Below are 24,685 nucleotides of genomic sequence, written 5' to 3' on the forward strand. Positions count from 1 at the left end.
GAGGCCCCATTAGCTAAAGTGGTGCTTCAGGTTAAGAACAGTTTCAGGTTAAGAACAGACCTCCAGAACGAATTAAGTTCTTAACCCGAGGTACCACTGTAACTGCAAATTTATTTCATTGAATAATAAGTGAGCAACACGCTCAGAGAAGCCCACCTCCCGCGCCCCCAGGGGAGGACCTTGGGGTCTCAAAATTCAGTGGTGCTTTTTGCGACACCAAAATTTGGTGCCTCTCTGCCTGCCACCTTCCATTCCACAGCATAGTTGTAGAATGGCTCCACGTCCAGTATGACCAAACCATTCAAGCTCCGGTAAATCCACCTCTGTCACCTCCCTTGCCTCTTAGTGCCCTCGCCACCCCCTTCCTCTTAGCAACACCCCTAGGTAATTCCACGTAGGGGGCAGTACCATCTGAACCACTGCTCTAAATGATGTACCAAAGGGTGAAAGGTCAATTACATCATACAGCATCAAATTCTACCATATAGAAATATATTTGTTCATATATGTTTGCTGAAGGTAATAGCTGGTTGGGAGTTTAGAGAAGATGCCTCCTTCCTTTCCTACAGGAAGTATTTCAATGTGCATTGGAGGTGCCCTTCCATGAGATTTTGTCCTAAATGTTTTTGTCAACAGCAAGCTTTGAGACTGGTTTATTAAGAAACAAGTATGGTCATATGTTTTAATGTGTTGTGGCTGTTTCCAGGTATACCATTTAATACTTATTTGTACAGTAATTTTGGTACACTTAGGATGTTAATATAGCCTAAGTATTGCTGCTGCATATTGTCTAGGGTCCTAGAATATGCTCTACAAACTGACCAATGTGAGAGTGCAAACTCTCTAAATGTTGAAACCACTTCCTTCCAGGTAGCCCTGTAGCAATATACATAGCACATGTGCGTAACAATGGAGGCTTTACAACAATAACAAAACTGGAAATTAGAGAAGCAAGAGAGGAACTTTCCCAAATTTGAAGAGTGTTTAAAAGAGTTTTACTAAGTGCCGTGGGATTATAGAGATTTCCCCAGCTACCAAAAAAATTCAAGATGTCTCAGGACTGCACCTTAAAGAGAAGCAAACATTTTGCCTCAATAATTTTCTGAAGCTTAAAAAGTCAGCCACAGAGAAAGGCACACAAAGCGTAGGTAAGATCTGGGCTTTGTTGTGGTTGAAGTAATGGTACTTTCCCCTGCGTAAACTATTCCGTTACAGTGTTACCTAGCTGCAAAATTAATGAACCTTGGACAAATGTAACATTTTCATGCTTTCTTATTGAAAATACAGTGGTACCTTGGATTACAGACGCTTCAGGTTGCAGATGCTTCAGGTTACAGACTCCGCTAACCCAGAAATATTACCCCGGGTTAAGAACTTTGCTTCAGGATGAGAACAGAAATCGTGCGGTGGCAGCAGGAGGCCCCATTAGCTAAAGTGGTACCTCAGGTTAAGAACAGTTTCAGGTTAAGAACGGTCCTCCAGAACGAATTAAGTTCTTAACCCGAGGTACCACTGTAAAGGGTGCAATCTTGCCTATTGTTAGGTCTCTTAAAATTCCATTGACTTCCATGTATGCAAAGTTGCAGTCTGTGCACAGTTGTGAAGCAGACCAGTAACTAGAGATCTGCTCTGCCTTGATAAGATAGTGGAGTGAGATTAATAGGCCTTTGGCGCAATGAGGACTGCAGATCTCTACTATGACCAGAATCAGCTACTGTCTGTATATTCAACAGGCTCTTTCTCTGTTTCCTCAAATAGACATAGTGTTGATATTTATTTGGGCCAGTCACTGTGGACTGCATTCAGGGAAGCACAAAGCAGTATTTGTATGTGTGTTTTGGTAAAGTTCATGTGGGGAAAAATGCTTAAAACAAGTAGCTTGAATAAAATAGGACTTATTTTTCCGGGTTATTTGTTTTCTAACACATGGCTTTTAGCATTAGCTTTTCTCCCATTCATCCAGAAGAGAAGGCTTAAAAGAGAGTTTCAGAACGCAAACTAAGGATGTAATTCACAGGATTGTGTGAGCAAATCTGCAATTTCCTATACCTATTTACACGGGAGTAAATCCAATTGAACTCCTGTGTAATTTACTTCTGAGTAAATGTGCACAGGATTGCTCTCCACAGCTGTAGCCCTTTGCTGACCTACTTAGAAGCAACTCCCTTTTGATCCTGTGGGTCTTATTTGGGTGTGCATAACAATATATTTATAGATATTCACACACATTCATGCACGCAGGTTATTAGGATAAGAAGAACTGCAATTCTATGCAGTTTCCTGGGAGTAAGCTCCACTGAACTCAGCTGTGCTTACTTTAGACAGCATAACTCTGTGGTTGAACAAAAGATTTTCAGCCAACTGAAATGCATTCACTTTCTTTTAATTTAAAAATGCATACAAACTTGCAGAAATGTGTTAACATTTAATCTATTAGCATGAAGCAGGAACCAAATAAGAGAAAATCAAAGCCATAATGAGCCTCTGTTTGATAACTCTCCACATTCTCTGATTTCCTCTATGCTAATCTGTCACAAACAAACTTGAAATGTTTCATTATCCCCTCATTCACTTGCCAGAGCAAGGGAGGTCAGCCAATTCCCCAATGCTCTGGCAGACAACATCATTCTTTATGCCCTGAAGAATGCTTCCCCCTCTATTACACCATCAGAGAGGTGGTGAGAGGCTGGTTGGGTTTTCTTGGAATTAAGATCACTAGGAACTGATGGCATTTCTGTGATTATAAGGTTTTATTTACCTATACAGTGGTACCTCTGGTTACAAACTTAATTCGTTCCGGAGGTCCGTTCTTAACCTGAAACCATTCTAAACCTGAGGTACCACTTTAGCTAATGGGACCTCCCACTGCTGCCAGCACACGATTTCTGTTCTCATCCTGTGGTAAAGTTCTTAACCCGAGGTACTATTTCCGGGTTAGCGGAGTCTGTAACCCAAACTGTTTGTAACGCAAGGTGTTTGTAACCCGAGGTACCACTGTATATACATGCAGTGGCATAGTGTGTGTGGGGGGGGCACAGGGGCAGTTTTCCCCGGCCGAAAGTTGTTGGGGGTGCAAACTTTCAAAACCTCATGCTGTCTCAATACAGCTGCACACTTCCATTGCTGGGCTCCATTGAAAACGGCTTCTCCATGTGAACCAGGAAGTGACCTCTCCAGAAGTGTCTTTTCTTTTCTTATCTCTGCAGCTACAATCTCCTGGGTGACTCCGTTGCTGTTAAGCAGTTGAACGTGCATGCATGTTCTGTCCTTTTCCCTCCCTCCCATCCCTCCCTCCGTGTGGCCCCGGCCTCTGGCAACACACACTATGCCACTGTATACATGCTGAGCATAAGATGGAAGGTTCACAGCATCAACACTCCAACAGAGTGAACCTAGAGTGAACAGAGTAAACAGGATAGCATGGGAGGAGGTGATTCCTCTGGTATCCGGCTCCAACCATTTAGACCTTTAAAAGTAATCAGCAACATTTTGAACTGCGCCCAGGGGCAAATTGGTAGTTGGTGCATTAATTGCAGGCTAAGCATATTGTGGCCTCATGGAGATGCACCTCCTAATGTAGAATCATAGAATCATAGAGTTGGAAGAGACCACAAGGGCCATCGAGTCCAACCCCCTGCCAAGCAGGAAACACCATCAGAGCACTCCTGACATATGGTTGTCAAGCCTCTGCTTAAAGACCTCCAAAGGAGACTCCACCACACTCCTTGGCAGCAAATTCCACTGTCGAACAGCTCTTACTGTCCTTGAAGCTGCATTCTGGAATGACTGCAGCTTCCAAAATTTATTCTGAAGTAGCTAGTATTGAACACAATAATTGCAGTAGTCCAATTGTGATGGACGTAAGGCAGCGATCATAAACCTTTGGGGGCCAGTGGACACATTTTCAGTGAACACATACGCTTATCCACCAAGTTCGACCTCTTTAGCAGTCTTTTTTCACAGCCAGAGGGTCAGGGTTGTGGGGAGAATCTACAAACTCCATTCAGCTTTCTCCAGTCTCAGTACTATATAAGATCAACATAGCTGCCTGAAGTTTTAGGTTCTCCTTGGGCACATGACTGTAGATTATCTTGGGGGTGTGGCAATGACCTCCTGCATTTCAAAAATTCACCATTGGGCAATTCTACCAAATTACTGGTAAATAAGTTTTTTTAAGTCAGTAGAAAGCCTTGTCCTATTGATTCTATGCAGCACCAATTGCATTTATGGGAAACTGTGGGGTATGCACCCCAAAACTCAAAACGCCTCTTGAATATAGTTTCAGTCACTTCAGAAAGATTATTCAAGAGAATGTAGCTTCAGTCCAGACCTGCCATTTTTTGATGTCACAAGGGTGATGTAAAGCTAACACAGAATGTAGTAGTGGTTTTGTCATTTGCTCTGCAGATGTTAAAGGCACAGCTGCTTGGGAGAAACATCTTACATTGACTACTGCATTGATTTTTTCAAAATGTAGATAACACCCTAATAGGAAAATATGTCCTGTGGTGGTTCTAATATATATAAAGGACTGTTTGAGGCCCCATTGTGTTATCTTGCATAGGTCCAGCCTTGCACCATATGCTCCTATTGCAATATTGAGCTAGGGATTTCAAGCATAGCAGGGATTTTTAAAGACACTTTGTAGCCTTGACTCCAAAACAAGGGCCTGGGTATGATTAATATATTTAAGGGCAGGCAATGAGAACAGGAAATCCAATCTTCCCTTTTTTCTATATATAGTAAATGCCTTAAAGATAAGCACATAATGGCTTGTATAAATATATTTAAAATGTGTTTCGTAGGCACATATTTTCAATATGTTGTCATGATAAGAACCACATGTAGAGCCTGAAAAATTATGTGAAACTATGTGGAGAGCTTGCCCATAAGTAAAGTTATGTGCAGTGTATGTATGTGTAAATATTTAGCTGGAAGAGTTGGCCGCATGAGAACTGCTTCAGAATGATCCTGGAGACAGGAAGCCACAAATTATAGCTCTGAAATTTACCATGCTTGTATTTCTACATAAATAAAACCAACTGGAAAGTCTGAAAGAAAAAGAACACAAGTAGGGAGGGCAGATCAGAGAGAAAAATGATGTAAAAACAATTTCCTTGGCTCAGATCAGAGGATTTAAGCTTATTAAAACATGGAAGAACAGCCTGGGAATAAACAATCTTCCCAGCTTTAGTCTAAATTCTATATAAGCTTAGGACTAGTTCGCAAAAAAATACTCATTTTCCACGTGATCAGTCCTAGCCATCCTTGAGAATATGGACAAACATAATCTCTTTATTGTCTTAATGTGGATGTCTGCAGCAGCAATAATCTACATGCTTATTTTGACTCAATTATTCACAGAATCAAAGAATTTTAGAGTTGGAAGGGAGTTGTGGTGGCTTATTGACCGGCAGTTGCAACAATAGTAATTGCTTCTGTGATATCTGTTATCGCCCAGTTTGTACATTTTATATTTGTCCACAACACCATTGTCTTGACGATGTTTCAGTTTGTTTGGATGTATGGAGAAAGTACCGTGTGAATCAAAGTTGGGTCAAAGCATTAATCTTTACTATGGTGATTAATGCCATTTGGTTTTTAGCACCAAATTCTGCAACAATTAGGACGTGGGTGGCACTGTGGTCTAAACCACTGAGCCTAGGGTTTGCTGATCAGAAGGTAGGCGGTTTGAATCCCCACGACGGGGTGAGCTCCTGTTGTTTGGTCCCTGCTCCTGCCCACCTAGCAGCTCGAAAGCACGTCAAAGTAGATAAATAGGTACCACTCCAGCGGGAAGGTAAACGGCGTTTCCGTGCGCTGCTCTGGTTCACCAGAAGCGGCTTAGCCATGCTGGCCACATAATCCAGAAGCTGTCTGTGGACAAACGCCAGTTCCCTCAGCCAGTAAAGCGAGATGAGCGCCGCAACCCCAGAGTCGTCTGCGACTGGACCTAATGGTCAGGGGTACCTTTACCTATACAGTGGTGCCTCGCAAGACGAAAAGAATCCATTCTGTGATTCTCTTCGTCTAGCGGTTTTTTGTCTTGCGAAGCAAGCCCATTGACGGATTAGCGGATTAGCGCTATTAGCGGCTTTTAGCAGTTTATCTGCTGATCGGATCAGCTGATAAGCGGCTTAGCGGCTTAGAAAAAGGGGGGAGGAAAAAAAACCAGCAGGAACTCGCAAGACATTGTCGTCTTGCGAAGCAAGCCCATAGGAAATTCGTTTTGCGAAGCACCTCCAAAACAGAAAACTCTTTCGTCTAGCGAGTTTTCCATCTTGCGAGGCATTTGTCTTGCGGGGCACCACTGTACTTCTGCAACAATTAGATGGACATGCAGTAGATAACAGAATGCCCCATGCTACTTTTCATTGCAGGTTGGATGTGTGTGTCATATTTGTAAAGGCTTCTTTACATAAGAAAACTGTCTCACATTGAAACCAGCAGGGAGCTGTTTGAGTTTAAAACTTCCTCTCTGATGTGCTAGGTTCTTTTCACTTGTTGGGTGTCTGTATGGTGGAGCATCTAAAAATAGCATTCCCTACAAACATCTAGAAGTGGAACAGCCCAGTGTGTATACACCATACACCAGGAAATTGTTGGTTGTTTCTCCAGTTCTAAAGCTTTGCTTTAGGTAAAATTGAAGGTATTTGTTATGAGCTTGCCCTTTCTGGCTCACTGCAAATGAGTCAGTCTCTATGGCTTTAACGAAAAGGATTGTGATTGGGAGTCTGCTATTTTGAGAAAAGCATACGAATGTTCCTTAATGACCAAGGCCTATCAGGAGGGCCATTTGGCCTGGAGCCTCCATCTCAAAGGAAGCCTCAGATTCAACGTGCTGGTTTTTTGGCATCTGATAAGTTTTGCAACTCATTTTTGGACCAAAATGTGACATTTTCACAACTTAGAACTGTACATTTCAGTGAGGAAGAGATGTGATTTGCTAAAATACATTTCACATTCCATCTGTATGTTTAGTTCTCAGACTTCCTCTCATGCAGATCATTTCTATGCCTTGCTTTGAGTCGCAAGCAAGCAAGGAGGCAGCTTTTGGTGGTTGAATGCAGGGTGCCTTGCAGACCAAGAGGAGAGAAAACTGAGAGCTTCTAGGTGGCGTTAAATGGAAACTTGGGTTGGAGGGCAGCTTTTGGCAGACTGCCCAACTTGCTCTGTATGGAACCTCTGCCTGCAATAGAATAATAATAATAATTTTATTATTTATAGCCCGCCCATCTGACTGGGTTTCCCCAGCCACTCTCTGCATGTATATTTGTAAGTAAGGCAAAGATTACAAAGAAACTGTAAGTTTCCACTGTTCTCTCACACAAAGGAATTCAAACCTCAGGCAGAGTGAGATGATAGCTAGGGAGAATCTGCCAATTTCAGCTCCTCTCAATTTCTCATGTTTGCAGGCTGGATAACTGCATGCAGAATTTGGATAAGTTTGAATTTCAATGAATGGCGGTTTGGGCATTGGTTCAGAAACTATCGGTTAGATAAATTCACCTTTAAATGCCAGCTGAATAGACTTTCTCCCTCATTCCTTGCAATAACTGCTGGTGGTAAGGAAAACATATAGGTATAAAAAGAGAATTCCCTGGATTCCAAGATACAGATTTGGAGCAAGGACTCTTTGGCGAGAGAAACCCGGCAGAAATTTAAAACCACAAAGTATGCTGCAAAGTAAAGCGTGGAAATATAGGCTTCAAAATATGTGCCCTTGTGAGTTCCAAAAATGTCCTCTGATCCTAAGAAAGGATACCATCAGGGTCAATGGGACAAATGAGAGGCAAGCAGGCATGTTTGTACGGAATAAGGCCCTTCAGATATCCTGGCTCCAGACTAAAAGGCTTGAAAGGTTAGCACCAGCACTTTGATTTGGGCTCCTAAACAAATCAGATTCTTCCAGATTGACATACAATTTGTTTCTTGACTCAATTCAAAGTCCTGAAACCTCAGCTGGTTTAGATGCTGCAGCCAGGCAATTTTCAATACAGGAGTTAAATATTCCCAGTTAGCAGCTCTAGTTAACAATCTTACCAAGTGAAGTTTCTGGATACTTTTGAAAGGCAGTCCCACATAGATCACACTGCAGTAGTCCAGACATGATGTATGTTAGGCATGTGTTACAGTGACCTGATCTCTAGTGTCTAGGAATGACAAACTGAAGGCACCAGCCTAAGATGGGCAACGGCTCATCTGTCTTTCACTATCATCCCGGTAGTATTGGGTCCAGAAGCACCCCAGGACTAAAAATCTGCATTTTAAAGGGAGGTGCTACCCCATCCAACATCCAACCTGAATTGTATTGCTGGATCAGTAGTTTGACTGACCTTGCCTGAATTCAGCTCACATCTTATGCATTACCACCTCCAGACATTGATCCAGAACTTCAACAACCTGTGACTTAAACAACACTTAAAACTGAGTATCATTTGCATGCATATTGCATAGAACTGAGTGGCAAACAAATGCCACGAGGCCAAAGAAACAGAATCAGTGGTATGCTTTCCTTGCTGGCTCTATAAATAAGCATAAAAATAACTTTATTGTTCTGTCATCAGAGATGGCAATAATGAACCTGGCATTGAAATAGTTACCTGTGCTGGAACCATGACGATTTTAAGGAATTAATGCTCTTAGGCTGAAATCCTACACACACATATCTGAAAGTAAATCCTATTGAACAGAGTGGCACTGACTTCTGATTAAACTTGCTTAGAATTGTGCCATATCTGTTAGTTGTTATGCCCTCACGGCAAATAAAAGGTTCTAACTTCTGGTTTTATGTTAGCAACCCCTAGCATTCTTATGGAATAATTCCTTCCGCAGTACTTTGGGAATGACATGTCTGTGGTATAGATGCTGATTTTAAAAATTATTTTTAAACACAGCATATGTTTTACTATTAACATGTAACTTGCTAAGTGTTATTAGCAGTATATGTGTGATTATTGTCCAGAGATTTAATAACCTATTTTCTTTGCACTGTGTAGGGCAGGGCTATTAAATGTGAAACTTAAATTAAACTGTGTAGCATTTAAGAGCCAGTTAAAACTAGTGGGATCTTGAAAAACCTTGCAGTACTTTGATGTTTGCCTCATGGACATTACACTGATAACATGATTACCTCAGCTAAATAGACTCACTGTAAAGCAAAACAACTCTGAGTTTATTCTTGTAGTTTAGGAGTGGGAACCATTGGCCCTTCAGATATTGCTAAACTACAACTTCTACCAGCCCTAGCAGACGTGGCCAATGGGCAGGGATGATGGGAGCTGTAGTTACGGTAAGTGACATCTGGAGGGTCATGTTCCCCATACCTAATGTAGATAGCAGTTACCTTGGTCTAAGCAGGAAATTGTTTTGAGTCTGGGCTTGCCAGGTCACCCCTAGAATCACAGAATCACGGAATCACGGAATCATAGAACTGCAAGTTGGAAGGGAGCATGAGGATCATCTAGTCCAAGCTAGTAACTGTGAGAAGCAAAGTTACAGGGAACCAGGCAGAGCACCATCTCGGTTGTGGCACCTGCCCTGTGGAATGCCCTCCCATCAGATGTCAAGGAAATAAACAACTATCTGACTTTTAGAAGACATCTGAAGGCAGCCCTGTTTAGGGAGGTTTTTCATGTCTGATGTTTTATTGTATTTTTAATATTTTGTTGGAAGCCGCCCAGAGTGGCTGGGGAAACCCAGCCAGATGGGCGGAGTATAAATAATAAATTATTGTTATTATCATTATTAAGCTCCTGCAATGCAGGAATTTATGTCCCACCTGGGGTTTGAACCCACGACCCTGAGATTAAGCATCTCACACTCTACCAACTGAACTATTATGGGTCAGAAGCAGCTTTCCAGGAACAAAGTAAGGGCAAGAGCCTTCAGAGATTCTTTGAGCACCTTCAAAACACATTTACTTCACACATGTATTGCCATATGTACTTATCTCTATACATGTACCCTCCAACACTTTAAAGCCAAAATTCAGGATTCCATCTTTTTTGTTATTGCAAGAGAATGGTTGCTGTGATCTCATGCATTTTTGCACTTCAAACCCCTCAAAGTGCTTTTTGGGGGGATGGCATCCCAAGTTGAGAGTTTTGAGGCACCACACGATATCACAGGCCCCCAAAAATGGGAAATCATGCCACAAAATTGCACAAGATCACGGCAGCCCTAATGGTCACTGTTCTCCTATGATAAAAAAACGGGATGCCCCAGTTTTTCCAGGACACTTGCAGTGGTATGCATACACCTGGGATTGTAGAGCAGGAGTTACCCTGAACATATGACTTGACTTGCTTGCTTTCTGTGTATCAGACTGCTCCTCCAAAGCAAGGAGCACAGCAGAGAGGGGAAGGTGGTGTGTTACTGCTGCTGCTGGTGTGATAATGCTTAAAAGAAAAAGAAAAATAACTTCATGCCTTTAGCTTTGCCTGAGAATAACAGGCTCCCACAACCTCACTCTTTGTGGGCGCGGGTGAACGGATCCTGGGGCTCCCATATAATTAAAAACAAAAACAAACCACACCCTAATTGCAAACCATGCTCTCCTCCAGTCATAATGTTATTAGGTATATATATAAAAAGACATGTGCCTTTGTGGTTAAGGACTTTGCAGCCTAGATGGTAGTTAATGGTTAAACAGCCCATGGATTGAAAATGAATAAAGTTTGTACTATAGCGTACATGTATTGTGTGTAATCGGAGCTTTGATGTTGGGTCTTTATAATACAAGTACTATGACTTGTATTTCTTTATGAAAATGGAAAATACTTTCATTTAAGTCCACCTCCACATTCAGTCAAAAGGAATGATGAATTTGTGGCTTGCTGGGGGGCTTTTAAGGTCTATAAACCACCTACATTTTCCTTCCAACCATTAGTAATCACTATAAAACTCTTATCATAGAGAAGTCTTTGACAACAAAATTGTAGGCCTCTTGCAAACCCTTCCCTTGAGATATAGGGGTAGAAACACAAATGCCCTAAATTGCAATCCTTTACACCCTTGCCTGGGAATAAGTTCCATCGAACCTAATGAGGTTTAATTCTGAGCAGATAGACTTACTCAGCAGTAAGCCCCATTGAGCACAATGGTACATATAGAATTGAGGTCTAAATATTTCCCCTTCAAATCAGTAGGACTGTGTTCACTGTTTTCTCTGTGTAAAAAAATTTCAACTACATATACTAATGCTATGATGTTAAACAAACATTTCAGGAAACGAGTGATTCAAATGTTTGGCATTACACTGTAGATATGTTCCTGCTTTTTGAACTCCAGTGGTACATCTATTTAATTATCCTAACCAACCATGAAATCTAATGAAATAGCAAAAGTAAAGAAATAGATACTGCCACCATGTGGAAACTAGCAAGAGAAAATAGCACTAAGAGTAGCTCCTGAACAGATGCACCAGGGCAGTTATTGAAAACTAATCTGTCTGTCTGTCTATAATAAAATCTAATGAATGACTTTTTAAAAATTGCTTGCTTAATCATTCAATGAGCATTAGTGTTGTGCAAGATCTTCCAGACTAAAAATTACAAAATAAAGGACAGAGTTGGCCTTTTATTTCTGACTTATATAATTTTATATATCACTACAGAGATAGCTGCAATATTGCAAGCCCTTGAATTGGAATGAATATTTCTAATTAGGCAAACCTTGCATTCTTTGCTTTTAAGCATGGGTTCCCAAACTGTGGTCCATGCGCTTAATTTAGGTGGTTTGTTGTGTGTCTGTAAAAATATGATTAAAAACCATTTAACTCCTCACACAGCCTAGAACAATTGTTACAACAGGTAGAAAAATAATGTAAGTGGTCTGCCAAGAGCCTCAGCAATTTACAAGGGGTGGGAGGTGGGGGGAGTTTGGGACCCATTGCTTTAGAGTGCTCAAAGAATTTCAGATAAGGTGTGCTAACATTGATTAAGGTGTGGTTAAGAGTTATGAAGAAGATTCTTTGAAGCATGTTGCCATGTTGCTTGCTGGCAAAGTTTTTTTGGAAAACGAACACATCATATGTGTACAGCTAGAGTTAGTTGGATAAGAAAAACTGACAATAAAATAGCTGATCTGAGGAAAAAAGTTTATGCCTGCATTATGCAGTGGCGGGTGGGAAGAAGGTAGATAAAAATCTGTTTGGTTGATCTGTAAGTTCTTTTTAAATTGGCTACTCTAAAGGAGGATGATAAGGGGTGATATGGTAGCCATGTTCAAATATATAAAAGGATGTCATATAGAGGAGGGAGAAAGGTTGTTTTCTGCTGCTCCAGAGAAGCGGACACGGAGCAATGGATCCAAACTACAAGAAAGAAGATTCCACCTAAACATTAGGAAGAACTTCCTGACAGTAAGAGCTGTTCGACAGTGGAATTTGCTGCCAAGGAGTGTGGTGGAGTCTCCTACTTTGGAGGTCTTTAAGCAGAGGCTTGACAACCATATGTCAGGAGTGCTCTGATGGTGTTTCCTGCTTGGCAGGGGGTTGGACTCGATGGCCCTTGTGGTCTATTCCAATTCTATGATTCTAGGAGTTGGGAGAAAAGTAGGAAACTTTTTTGAAATGGCAGTAAACTCTTTACTTATACTGAAAACAAATTCATGGGTTGATAGGATTCCTGGCCCTCAATTCTAAATGTCTGTCTTGAGCAGGGGTCAGCAAACTTTTTCAGCTGTGGCTGGTCCACTGTCTCTCAGACCATGTGGTGGGCCGGACTATATTTTGGGGAAAAAATATGAACAAATTCCTATGCCCCACAAATAACCCAGAGATGCATTTTAAATAAAAGCACACATTCTACTCATGTAAAAATACACTGATTCCCTGACTGTCCGCAGGCTGGATTGAGAAGGCGATTGGGCTGCATCTGTCCCCCGGGCCTTAGGCTGCCTTCCCCTTGTCTTGAGTTTTTCCACTTGACCTTCTTCGGTGGTTCTAAAGGTAAACGTAAAGGACCCCTGACAGTTAAGTCCAGTTGCAGACAACTCTGGGGCTGCGGAGCTCATCTTGCTTTACAGGCTGAGGGAGCCAGCATTCGTCTGCAGACAGTTTTTCCAGGTCATGTGGCCAGCATGACTAAGCCGCTTCTGGTGCAACGGAACACCGAAACCAGAGCAGCGCACGGAAACGCCGTTTACCTTCCCGCTGGAGTGGTACCTATTAACAACTTGCACCTTTGGGCATGCTTTTGAACTTTCCTGCTAGGTTGGCAGGAACTGGGAGAAAGCAATGGAAGCAATTGGCAAGCCCAAGAGTCCCATCCGCGTTCCTTCGGTGGTCCTAGTAAGGTAAACCGTTTACCTTCCCACCACAGTGGTATCTTTTTATCTAGTTGCACTGGCATGCTTTCAAATTGCTAGGTTGGCAGGAGCTGGGAGCTCACCCATTGCGGGGATTCAAACCGTTGACCTTCCGACAGGCAAGCCCAAGAGGCTCAGCGGTTTAGACCACAGGCCCACCCGTGTCCCTGCCAAACTCATTAGATTATTTCCCATAACCTTGATGGCTGCCTGCCTCTATGATACAGGTACTCCTGCCCCCCCCCCGGAGGGCTAATAGTAGCTTGGGAAGTAATTTAGATCAGGAAAATGGCACAGGAGATTGGGTTAAACAACACACCAGGGCTCTTCCTCCAATGAATTTAGAACAAAACCCTCCCATATCTGTGGATGCTTTAAATTAAGTAAAAAAATTCAGGAGCCCATGTCACATCTGTTTCAGACTTTATCTCATGCTGGGGAAAAACGAATCTGAAGATAAACTGCCCGAGGGTTGAGGAGGAGTGCTAATCCTGCCTTACATAGAGGAAACAAGTTTTTAGGCTGGTAGGTGGATGGCTTCTATTTGCAGCACAGCTGTAGGTGGGGGTGACTGGTGTTGAGGGGTTTGACAGGGGACCCGGGCCAGGGGTGTGGGTGAGCTGCTAGCTCTGTCTGAATCATTACACACAGAGGATCTACTGAGAGCAATGGGCCTTGGTGAGTCATCCGCCAAGTTCACTTTGCGTGGGTATCGCACTAGAGTTGAATTGGGTAGACTTATATTGTAGTTGCTTAGGGCTATAAGCAATTGCCAGTGACGAAGTATTGGTGCATAGAAGTGAAGCTCTTTCTCCCTTCTCATGGATAAGATAGAGTTGTGCCATTTGACCTTAGGAAACAGCTGAACAAATGCCCTGTTTGTACTCTGGTGCCCCCTCGCAACTGCTGGTACGCTAAACCCTGCTGGGCATCTTGCACCAACTAGAGAATGCCAGGCAGCTGCGTTCTCCCCCAAAGCGACCCTTGGGATGATTCAACGCTCTTCTTTCCCGATGCGCTTCTGCAACACACATCCGAAGATATATGCACACAATGCAGTGGTACCTCGGGTTAAGTACTTAATTCGTTCCAGAGGTCCGTTCTTAACCTGAATCTGTTCTTAACCTGAAGCACCACTTTAGCTAATGGGGCCTCCTGTTCCGCTGCACCGCCGGAGCAAGATTTCTGTTCTCATCCTGAAGCAAAGTTCTTAACCTGAGGTACTATTTCTGGGTTAGCAGAGTCTGTAACCGGAAGCGTCTGTAACCTGAAGCGTATGTAACCCGAGATACCACTGTATGCATACAATACTGTAGCAGAGTCCAAACAGAAGCTAGGTATTTGAGGTGTGGAATCTAAGCTACTTTATTATATACAAGTGTTACAGAACAAAGGAAACATGGCCCCTCTCTCTTTCTTCTTCTCTGAGAGAGAACAGACTAAAAGCAATAGTACAACATAACAGAACAGTGTAACTGAACTTCCGTTCTCATGACTCCAATAGTATGGAACGTCAACACAGACACGTGGTGAAAACAATCACACATCCAGCAATGGAGGAATGAAATCTCAACATCAACATCCTTTTCTTATTGCACTTTCAGGATAATTGGGATCACAAACCTGACTTACTGAGGGCTACCTATATGTGTTGCCCTCAGGGCTGGCCCAAGACATTTTGGCACCAGTGTTATGAGAGAGGGGAAAAAACTTCTCTCTCGCCACTTCATGCATAATTTTATGAACTTCTATCATGTCGCCTCTTACTCCCCCCCTTTTTTAATAAATCAAAAAGTACCAAATGATGCAATCTTTCCTCATGGTAACCACTTAGATTGCTGCACTCAAACGCTTTTTTTATTTATTTTCATAAAATTTATACACCATCTGATCATATAAAGATAACATTACAAAAACAAGAAAACCAAGGGGGGAAATCACAAACATACGGAACTCAAAATACTAAAACAGATTAAAATTACCTCAACTTTCTAAGCATCTGAGTAGGCTTGTCTCAACAAGAATGTTTTTAGCGGATGACGAAAGAGTGGAATAAAGCAGAGGAGTTAAGTGTTGCTGGTTGTTGTTGTGTTTTTTTTAAAAAAGAAGAAACATAAAACTTGTCTCTATGGAAATAATTATCATTGAAAAGCAGTGGGAAATCGAGGAGGCTGACCTTGGCTGCTTTAGTAGTTTCTCTTCTAAATGTATTGCAGTGGAGTCAGTGACTTAAGAAAAGCAACCAGTCAGTTCTCCACTGACTTTTGTGTGAGAGAGACTGGCTCTGTTTAAATCAGGAGTGTGGCTCAGGGGCTCTGTGTCTTTTGTGACATTCCCTCAATTTCCTGTTTCTTTAACAAAAAAGGTTTGCTTACAGGGTGGCAGGGTGCCCTGCAAAGTGCTGTGCGAACCACACACTAGCTTAGTTTGCTTTCCGGTTGTGACACTATCATGATAGTTGGATGTCATATGTGGATGATAATGACAGGTGACAGGAAGCTTGTAAGTACATGAAATAGCTGGACGGTGTGGAGAAGGAGAAGAGTGCAAGAGATGCAATGTAAGATGTTGGACAAGACAGAAGTTCTTGCCAATTGATGGCAAGTGGGGCAGAGGTCCCAATCCAAATTCACATGAACTTGAAAAAGCAGCCCTAATTTTAGTGGTGCAGACTAGCAGTGTTCTTCAACCTTGAACCCCCCCAGATGTTGCTGGACTACAACTCCCATCATCCCCAGCCAGTTCCGCCAATGGTCAGGTTGAAGTACACTGACACAGGGGATAAAGGAGGAGTTAAAAGAGATAGCTCTGGGTTGCATCATTAAATACAACTGCATTTCCTGTGCGTCCACAGTTATGTTAGCCTGTACAGTGAACATGACCACACAATTCACATGCTCAATATGTTTCTTGGCTACGTAGGTTAAGAATTAGGGAACCTGACTGCTTCTGCTTAATCTTGTCTGAGCAAAATTATTATGCCCCCTCTCTTCAACTCCAAAAACAGTTTGGTCTCAACTGGAAATTGTTATGCCAGCCAGCTTATTCTCTTTGGTTTGCCTGCTCATGACTTTTCCACCAGTTTCCTCTTGGGTAATCTTTCATTGCAACCAATTTGAGTAAGAAGAGTTTCCTGTCTTTTCTGAGAAGGTAGAGAAAGGGACAGCGCTGGAGGGGGGTCTCTTGAATTCCTGACTCCCGGGTATGTGCAACTTGCTCCTCTAAATTTTCAATGAAATGCTATTCTGGTATTTACCTCCTGTGTTATATAGTAGGCTAAGAGTTACGATGCATTCACAATAATGTTGCTTTTATTTTTCAAAGATCAGTACTACTTCCTCTTTTCCTTTGGTTAGACAATGCATGCGACTAATTGAAGGAGACAAAATTAAGCAGTTTAAATCAACAAGGTTTTACAAAAAAAGAGGTGAGATTTACAGTGCAATCATATATGATCAGAATTAAGTCCCATTGTTTTCAGTGTGACTTATTCCTAGGCAAGTGTGGAGTGGTTAGAAGGTTTGACTAGGATCTGGACAGCAGGGTTAAAACCCGCACTTAGCTGTGAAGCTCATTGGGCCAGTCACTCACTCCCTGCCTAACCCTCCTCTCAGGGATGTTGTGAAGATGAAATGGGGACGGGGAGAACTATGTGCCCAATCTTGAGCTCCTTGGAGGAAAAGTGGGGTATAAATGTAATAACTAATAAGACTAATTCTGGATCACAGCACATATATTGAAATTAAGGTAGAAAGTGCTGGTGTTTGGTTAAATTGTTCCTGTTGCGTTCAGTTATCTATAAACTGGGAAACAGTGTACACATGTTAGGCATAATCCCTATATATCCTGTATCTAATACAGTGGTACCTCAGGTTAAGTACTTAATTCGTTCTGGAGGTCCGTATTTAACCTGAAACTGTTTTTAACCTGAAGCACCACTTTAGCTAATGGGGCCTCCTCCTGCTGCTGTGCTGCCGGAGCACGATTTTTGCTCTCATCCTGAAGCAAAGTACTTAACCCGATGTAATATTTCTGGGTTAGCGGAGTCTGTAACCTGAAGTGTATGTAACCTGAAGTGTATGTAATCTGAGGTACCACTGTATGTCACTTCTTAGCAAATGCTCCATTTTGATACTGCATTTCTCCCCAAGTTAGCTTTTGAGAAAAAGAATGACCCAGCTGTGTTTTAAGTTGTCAATGTGTACACAGCCTCTCCTTGCAGAGCTTAATCCATTTCCCCACCAGAGAAATAGCTGTATTAGCCTCTTGCAGCAATAAAATAAAATAAAAGCAATGAAAGGCCTTATGGCACCTAAAGGGTAGCAAATTTGGCACAAGCTTTTGTAGGCTGCAGTCCACCTCATCAGATTCATCCAGTGTTATCCTGACTTGCAGGCTATATATACATGGTTTGGGGCAGGGGATTGTGAACAACACAGTCAGAAGGAAAGGAAATGCAGAAAAGAACAGATTATGATAATTACGCATGTAACAACGACTGTTTGTGGGATAAACCCAGCTGTGTTGATAAAACAGGAACCCTAGCACTGGTGAGCAAGTTAACACATGTTGCAAAAAATTTTTTTGTGTGTTCATTCAATGCACGAGTGTCTCTGAGTGTCTGCTTTTAGAAGTAGTGCTGAATGATAACTAGATCCTATGTTTGCAGAAGTGGGTTTATTACGTTTCCAAATGGCTGACCACTTAACTTTGCCACTGTTGCAGTTGAGGAATGAGAAATCCCAGGGGCACTGAATTTTATTTTCTTTGGATGAAAGACAGGGAATCTATAGTACCTTTGTAATATTTGTTTTATTTGCAAATATACAGACAAGGGCTGTGTTTGCCCATAACACTAAGCCATGGTTTAATTTAACCACAATTGATTCAACAAGCCATGGCTTGTCTTACAGACAAACAAACAACCCCCACCAAAGCTTGTTTAGGTTTTCATCTCCTCTTTCCTTGTGCCTTGGCAGGTCTCTGGGGCAAAGTCTCCAAAAGAACCATAGTTGAGCAAGGCTAATGAGTTTAGACATAATGCCAAACCATAGTTAAAGCAAGCCACAGTTCATAAGCAAACAACAGATCATGGTTTCACTTAGTGTTTTTTGCCAGAAACCCAGGGGCGTAGGAGGGGCGGGCAGAGGGGGCGGGCTGCCCCGGGTGCCACTGTGGGAGGGGTGACAAGATGGCCCTGTCTCCCCCCATTTGTAGAGCGGCTGAGGGCATGCACAGTCCGTATGGGTGCCGCTCGCATGGCATCCATATGGGCTGCCACTCTCGCACGCCGTCCTTACAGGATGCTGCTCACGTAGCGGCCTGTACGGTTGCCGTGCAAGTGGCATCCCGTACAGACTGCGCATGTGCAGCATCCCATACAGTCGCCGCACATGCGCAGTCCATATGGGATGCCGCTCGTGCTCGGCGGCCCTACTGGACGCCATGTAAGCGGCAGCCCCTACGGACTGCGCATGTGTGGCATTCTGTATGGAGTGCGCACGTGCGGGATGCTGCACATGCGCAGTCCGTACAGGCTGCGCCACTCGGGTGCTGGAGAGGGTTCCTCCACCACTGCAGAAACCGCCCCCCCCATAGTTATTCTGCTGGTCTGGCTTCTGACATTCTGACAAACTAAGCTTTGCCAAAGCAAAACATGGTTTAGTGTTATTTGTAAACTAGATGAGACCACCTAAAAAGCAAACAAGTATTCTTGGGATGCGGGTGGCACTGTGAGTTAAACCACAGAGCCTAGGACTTGCTGATCAGAAGGTCGGCGGTTCAAATCCCCATGACGGGGTGAGCTCCCATTGCTCGGTCCCTGCTCCTGCCAACCTAGCTGTTCGAAAGCACTTCAAAGTGCAAGTAGATTAATAGGAAGATAAACAGCGTTTCCATGTGCTGCTCTGGTTTGCCAGAAGCGGCTTAGTCATGCTGGCTATATGACCCGGAAGCTGTACGCCAGCTCCCTTGGCCAATAAAGCGAGATGGGCGCCGCAACCCCAGAGTCGGTCACAACTGGACCTAATGGTCAGGGGTCCCTTTACCCTTTACTTATTCTTATAGCAGATCTTCGGAAAACACCAGGCTGCATTGTCAGTTCCTTTCATCTAACTTGGAACTTTCAATTCTGTAGTCTCTTACTTAAAAAAACCCCCAACAACAAACAGCCGCATTCTGCTTTTCCTGATGCCATTCTGCCATTATCTGGAGACCTGTCACTTTCTCCTGGCTCCAGGGCACTTATCTTGACCATTCAAAATGCTTAGGAGAGTCCAGGTGACCAAATCCCAACCATTAACTCCCACTGAGGAAACATTAACTAACCATCCCGAACTATTAATCAGCAATTGGCCCAATAAAAAGAACAATCCAGCAGCAGCAGGAACACCTGCTTGTCACCTCTACAGAGGTTTTAAAAAGGGCATTCATAAACTGGGCACTGTGCATAGGCCAATCACCCAGAGTAAATGGGCATTAGTGCCAGAAGGCTCCTCATTCAGTAAGTCAGCTGCATGCTGCTAATATTTTCTACTGGCTATAAGGCACAGAGGAGTCTGGAGACAAAGGGAGCACAAAACTGCAGACCAAGATCACCAAGCCAGGACAATTGTCATGTTAAGTTTAATGTCTGTTCTATAACACTTTTGTGCTCTTTCATCCCCTCCCCTGGAAACAACTGCTTCAAAGTAGTGAGATACCCCCAGGCTGGCAGGCACACTGTCTTGCCCCCATGACAGAGGGGGCCCGGGACTGCGCAACATCACAGTGGCATGCCTGTGCTATGTGTTGTGCAGATGCCTCGCAGCATGCGCGTGTGACACAAGCACACTGTGCGACATACGTGCACCACCAATTCGAACTTGGGGCTCCCCCTGCCCCTTCATTGAAAATTTGTGGGTGCCTGGGCCCCCATGGCTTCATTTAAATGCATGCTAAACAAATTCCAGGATGATTTTCAGAGCAGATGTTTGCCGTGAGCGAATAATGTAGGCTAAATATTTGTCTGCTTGCAATAGATGATCATGCAGGGGGTGGTGAAATGGATTCACTTGTGATGGTTTAAGCAAATGCCATATTGCCTTGTGCACAGGGCAGCACGTAATGGCTTTTCATTGTGATACTGCGCTTGTGCAATGAACAGGAAGCTTCTTGTGGACGTTTCTTAAAGTAGCAGGACTTCTTTGGCTACTTCCTGTACAATGTTATCACTTCTGTTTTGTTCCTTGGTGACTTGGGGGTAGTTTCTGTGCAGAGCTCTCTCTCTCCTTATTCCAGGGGGATCTTGCCAGATAATCACTTTGTGGTGCAACTAGAACCTCTTATTTTGTTCGTGAGAGCCATCTATTCAAGGAGGCCTTTCTGTCCCAAAAACATTGTATTTCCCTAACACTCAGATCACAGCATGCCATTTTTACCCAAGCTTACCTTGTGTTTCGGAGTGCCATCTAGAATGTGGATGCATAACATTTCTAGAACCTATTGAATAGTACCTGGGATGTCACTGTTAAATTACATTTGTCCCCTCTCCCATGCTAATGTCATGTTGCCACCATAACACTAGTGGGTTTTTTGTGTGTAAATATTAGGAAATGCACAGGTCTTCAGGCTAAGTTTGATGAATCCCTTTGTCAGTTTCACTCCCAATAGCAAATTCTGTTATTTATTTGAAGAATTTATTCATGATTTCCTATTCAATTTTTTTTAACGACACACAAGATAATATTATACCAAATCACAGCATACAAAACAAGGGCACCGACTTCTAAAAACAATATCCAATACCGTTCTGCTGCTTCATAAAATTGGCAATAGACACAGCTTAGGATGGTCCCTGCGGAAAGACCGGTCTCAGTAATGTCTTCAGTAGGTATTGAAACCACAAACAGGTTGACCAGCACTTGCTTTGAGAGTAAAGTGTATTTTGAATTTATTCTGTGAAACTGTTTACTTTCCATAGAAAAAGTAGTCATAGGAGTCAGTTCAAAATCTGACTTTAGATTCTTTATTAAGGGCCATACTGCAACACTTTCACAGTGATGAACTTGCCAAGAATATAGGAATATTTTATATTTATTTTATATATATATATATATATATATATATATATATATATGCTTTCGTAGATTTTCACGGGTACAGGAATGCAGGTTTTGGTGTCTTCGGGTGTATTCCCGTGTAAGAGTTGGGGTGTCTGGGCGACGTTTCGACGAGGTCTCACTCGTCATCTTCAGGCTGGTGCTTTCGGCTTCTTGTTACTGGAACAGAGCAGGATCTTAGTGTTTGAGTTCCTATAAATACTGTTGAGGGGGTGTGGTGTATAGCCTCCAACGTTCTGGGCAGAGAGGAAGTTCCTAGATTAGTGTGCCTTTTCTTCTTTTGTTCCTTAATTACTTGAGGGATATCTTGAGTGAAGATATCTTGAGGGATATCTTGAGTGATTGAAACACCCCCAAAAAACCAAGACACAGAAGAAAACAATGGCATGGCCCTCCTTCCTTATATCAAGGGCACTACAGATAAAATTAGCAAAATCCTCCATAAACACAATATCAAAACAGCCTTCTGCACCAACCAAAAAATAGCCAATATCCTCAGAAACCCCAAAGACAAAATCCAGTTGGAAAACCAAGGGGTCTATGAAATACCCTGCAAAGTCTGCCCAGCCACGTACATTGGACAAACAAACAGACGAATAAATGCACGTATCGCAGAACACAAGAATGCCGTCAAAAAAGAAGAAAAAACTTCCTCTCTTTTCCAACACATGAAAGAAACAGGACACGAAATTAATTTTGCAGATTCCAAATTGCTCTTTAACATGGAACATCACCACAAGAGAATAATCATGGAAGCCATCGAGATAGAGAAACACCCTCACAACATGAACAAGCGTGACGACACGTCCCGCCTGCCAGACATCTGGAAATTAGCCCTCCCCACAAAAACCGACACCAGAACCAGAGGCACACAGAACGCCGTCACCAATCAACCACACCAGACCCAAACCCAGACCCTCTCCACAGATAAATTACAAACTCCATCCAGTAGCCAAACTATAGTGGCACCTCCGGATGCTGCACCCCCCTGCAATCCCTACACAGATCTGGCTGGCACAGGGCACAAAACCACAGCTCGCCCCTATACACGAAGCCAAGCCAGAGCACAACTAAATGCAGCACAGCCATCTTCGAAAAACTCTTCACAAGCTCAAGAGGTCAAGACACGAAAGCTTTAGCAACTAATCCACACTTAATGACCCACCTAAGTGGTATTCAGAATATCACTCATGAAATCACTCAAGATATCCCTCAAGTAATTAAGGAACAAAAGAAGAAAAGGCACACTAATCTAGGAACTTCCTCTCTGCCCAGAACGTTGGAGGCTATACACCACACCCCCTCAACAGTATTTATAGGAACTCAAACACTAAGATCCTGCTCTGTTCCAGTAACAAGAAGCCGAAAGCACCAGCCTGAAGATGACGAGTGAGACCTCGTCGAAACGTCGCCCAGACACCCCAACTCTTACACGGGAATACACCCGAAGACACCAAAACCTGCATATATATATATGTATATATGTGTGTGTGTGTGTGTGTGTGTGTGTGTGTGTGTGTGTAATGACTAAGGAACATCTATTGCACCCAGTGCTTTTTTTTTCTAGGGGTACACAGGGGTACGCATACCCCTAAACATTTTGTGAATCTTTGTACTTTTGTTCATTTACTGTATTTCCCCCTGATTTAAACTTGAGTCAAAATGAGAGTACCTCTAAACATTTTTTTTAGAAAAGAAGCACTGATTGTGCACCTATACTGACAATGCTGGCTTTTGCAGCTTGACGTGCTAGAAAAAGGTGTAGAAGACCAAGATATAGCAGTTTTCACAACTGCATGTGTAGAATGTGGACATTTTCACAGCGCAGTCTCTCACAAGCTGCCATCTGGGGCACAGCCATTGTTGAAGAAACCTCCCAAACGTGTTACTGGTGTTACTTTAATACTGAAGATGATCAGTGTGAAAGGCAAAAATGTTGTATTTTGCCTACATTGTCACATGGACATGCATTTCTGAATCCCAATGAGTTCCAGAAAATATAGGCCCAATTTTTTATGTTAGATTTTTATTTTTTATTGGTTAAGCTAAATTGAAAGTTAACTTTGCACCAGGTCTCTGTGGTATATATTCCAATTTGATGTGCCCTCGTATGGTGGGAGCTGGGATGGTTCATGCCATAGCATACTGTTTCGTGTATTTAATGCATTGTGTAATGTATTGCACTGCAATCAATGAGAGAATCTTCTTCTGACATGCCCCAGGGCTCTCTCACCCCTCTAAAAGCAATAGTTCATTATGAAGTGGGGAAATGCAGGCTCTTGCCACATGAGGGCGTGCTCAACTGAAACATCCACCACAACAGAATTATGCACGAAACTAATTTCTCAGTGATTTTTCCCATATTAGAAAGCAACATGAGAATTGTATCTTGATAAATGCGCCTTGATAGAGCACACAGGACTGCAAGGAAACAAAGAAATGTAGATAAAAAAATACTTGATCTGAGTGAATTGTAGGATCAGCACACATGTTGAAAATAATTTAGAAGCAAAGACTAGGCATACTTAGGTTTTTCAGGGTCTCTAAGAAAGTCTCTCTTTCTAAGTGTGTGTTTAAAGGTTGCACTTGGATTTCACAGCCTGGCATTTTCAATAAAATCCTAAAAATATGTATTTGGGGGTGGGAGAGCTGCTTTTCTGACTATGTACACACCCACACCCACCCACACCCACACACCATTCATTAATCTTCAAACCTTGCTGACAAGTCATTCCTACCATAAGGGTCTCTGCAGCTGTCCATGCAATTCAGAGAAGGCTGTGACAATTTAACTGCAATTCATACTGTCATTTATTTATTTCAAGCTGTACATTTCCAGAAATGCAGCTCTATATATAGCTAGACTGTGACGATGTGTTCTGTGACAGCCCCAGCTTTCAGTCCTTAGAGCTGCAGTCATTAGCCCTTTCTGCATGACTCTCAGGTTTATAAAGAATCTGCCAGAGTGATGAGGGAGCAGAATTGCAGGTTCTGCCTGCACTGACCTACGCACATTCATTTGGAAGGTCAGAGAATCTGCGCATGCCAGATTCTCTTTGCTTGATTGGAAACCCTGCTTTAATTGGGTTCCTGATTGCAGGGAGAGAGGCTCTTACCATGATCCCACTCCTCCCCACCCAAGTGCTGCTCCATGCACATTAATTCTTCATCCAAGTGTTATCTGAAAAACCCTGTAGAGCTGAAAGTTTGGCAGCAGCTTCTGAATTTTCCATGGGAGCAAGTGGTAGGGGGTGAGGAAAAGTGAGGAGCATTTC

At 42.8% G+C, this 24,685-nt stretch overlaps 1 protein-coding gene across 5 annotated transcripts in view; it reads left to right on the plus strand.

Moving 5' to 3' along the window:
• The first annotated feature begins 1,128 nt into the window (after positions 1 to 1,128).
• IPCEF1 (interaction protein for cytohesin exchange factors 1) overlaps positions 1,129 to 24,685 on the plus strand; it is a 61,951-nt gene continuing 38,394 nt past the window's right edge. The window contains exon 1 of one of the 5 annotated variants that reach the window (XM_082215285.1): positions 1,129 to 1,148. Coding sequence is in view for 2 of the 5 variants with exons in the window: in XM_082215281.1 (XP_082071407.1) it covers positions 16,675 to 16,738 (64 nt within the window). In the remaining 3 variants the exon portion in view is untranslated. Of the gene's footprint in view, positions 1,149 to 9,246; positions 9,293 to 16,428; positions 16,514 to 16,644; positions 16,739 to 16,975; positions 16,994 to 24,685 lie in introns of those variants that run through there. The other 4 variants (XM_082215282.1, XM_082215283.1, XM_082215281.1 and 1 more) reach the window with 4 other exon arrangements.

Source organism: Podarcis vaucheri (assembly GCF_965113315.1).
Source record: "Podarcis vaucheri genome assembly, chromosome: 3".
Classification (NCBI taxonomy): Eukaryota; Metazoa; Chordata; class Lepidosauria; order Squamata; family Lacertidae; genus Podarcis; species Podarcis vaucheri.